Source organism: Numida meleagris, chromosome 13 (genome assembly GCF_002078875.1).
Source record: "Numida meleagris isolate 19003 breed g44 Domestic line chromosome 13, NumMel1.0, whole genome shotgun sequence".
Lineage (NCBI taxonomy): Eukaryota > Metazoa > Chordata > Aves > Galliformes > Numididae > Numida > Numida meleagris.
In genome coordinates this window covers 12750527-12751852 of record NC_034421.1, presented here as the reverse complement: position 1 = coordinate 12751852, position 1326 = coordinate 12750527, and the positions used below count along the sequence as shown (strand labels likewise).

Sequence of the window (1326 nt, the reverse complement as noted above, 5' to 3'; positions counted from 1 at the left end):
AGCTCCTGGCTCGGTGGCTGTGAGGCTGCGCCAGCATTGCCTGCAAACCTCATCACGGTGGAGGCCGTCCCAGGGAGCAGCACAGGGGCTGGATGTGGAGCTGCAGACAGACAGCATTCGGCAGCAGCATGGCTGGGTCAGTGCTGCCCCTCTGCCTGCTGCTCGCTGCCATCCTGCACAGCAGCTTGCCTGATGCAGCGTGATGGGCTGGGAGCCAGGGTCCCCGCGGTGCAGGCAGTCACTGTGGTTCATCCATGGAACTGGAAGGACTGGAATCTGCTGGAAATAGGAGAAGCTTCTGCACCATCTAAGCCTGATGAGTGGTGCAATTCCTGCACAGAAAGCAACCAGCTTCAGAGAGCAGCACGGAAGAGATGGTGAAGGGGGGTTTGTAGCTGCATTTGAAGATGCAGAACAGCAGGGCAGGGTCAGGAGTTGACTGTGAGAAAATGAATGGATGCAGTTTGGCCTGAGGTGCAGGCTGAGAGTGTTGGAGCCTGCAGTGAGACCAGGACAGCCCCATGGTGAGTTGGGCTGGGAACTCACTCAGTCATTTGGCCATTTCAGTGGAGACCTTGTGCAGATCAGATTCATAGCAGAGGCTTGCACTGAGGGACTCTTTGCAGAAGGGTAAAATGGTGGCAAAACTGCAAAAAAAGGGCTTTGGGAAAGTGAGGGAGCATCATGCCTCTCACAAGTGGGAAGAGCAGTGCCTCTGAGGTGCTACATGTAAGGGTGGTAGAGGTATCGCCTGTGGGAGCAGGTGGATGATCTGCTCAGTATGGTGTCACAGCTCAAGGAGGAGGTGGAGAGGTTATGGAGCACTGGGGAGTGTGAGCAGGAGACAGACTGGTGGAGCAACTCCCTGCTGTACCTGTGAGAGAGGCACTGGGGTGACAACTAAAATGAGGATGGTAAGGAGGATCCAGGGAATGACAGGCCAGACAGCATGACCTCAGTGCCAGGAACGGTTACGGAACAGACCAACTTGAGTAGGATCAAACAGCACACGTGGGACAGCTGGGGGATCAGGCCCAGCGAGCGTGGGCTCATGAAAGACAGGTCCTGCTTCACCAATGTGATCTCCCTCAGGACAAAAGCTCGAAAGCTCAGCCTCAAAGCTGAGCTGCCCCAGGTACAGCAAAGGTCCTGGCACTGCTGGGCTGCCAACATTTGCTTGGGATTAGGCAGCCTGGGCCCAGCCATGTGGCTGCTGCACTTCAGAGCCAGATCAGCCACAGGTGAAGCAGCCTCAGCAGCAGCCTGAGGTGGTTCTGGCCGTGGCTGCAGCTACACCTGCAGGTACACCAGTGAAGGCAGGCAGCC

At 56.7% G+C, this 1326-nt stretch overlaps 1 protein-coding gene across 1 annotated transcript in view; it reads left to right on the top strand.

The window, feature by feature from the left end:
• PTX4 (pentraxin 4) overlaps positions 950-1326 on the top strand; it is an 8524-nt gene continuing 8147 nt past the window's right edge. The window contains exon 1 of the mRNA XM_021411760.1: positions 950-1135. Within this exon, the coding sequence (XP_021267435.1) occupies positions 950-1135 (186 nt within the window). The remainder of the gene's footprint in view (positions 1136-1326) is intronic.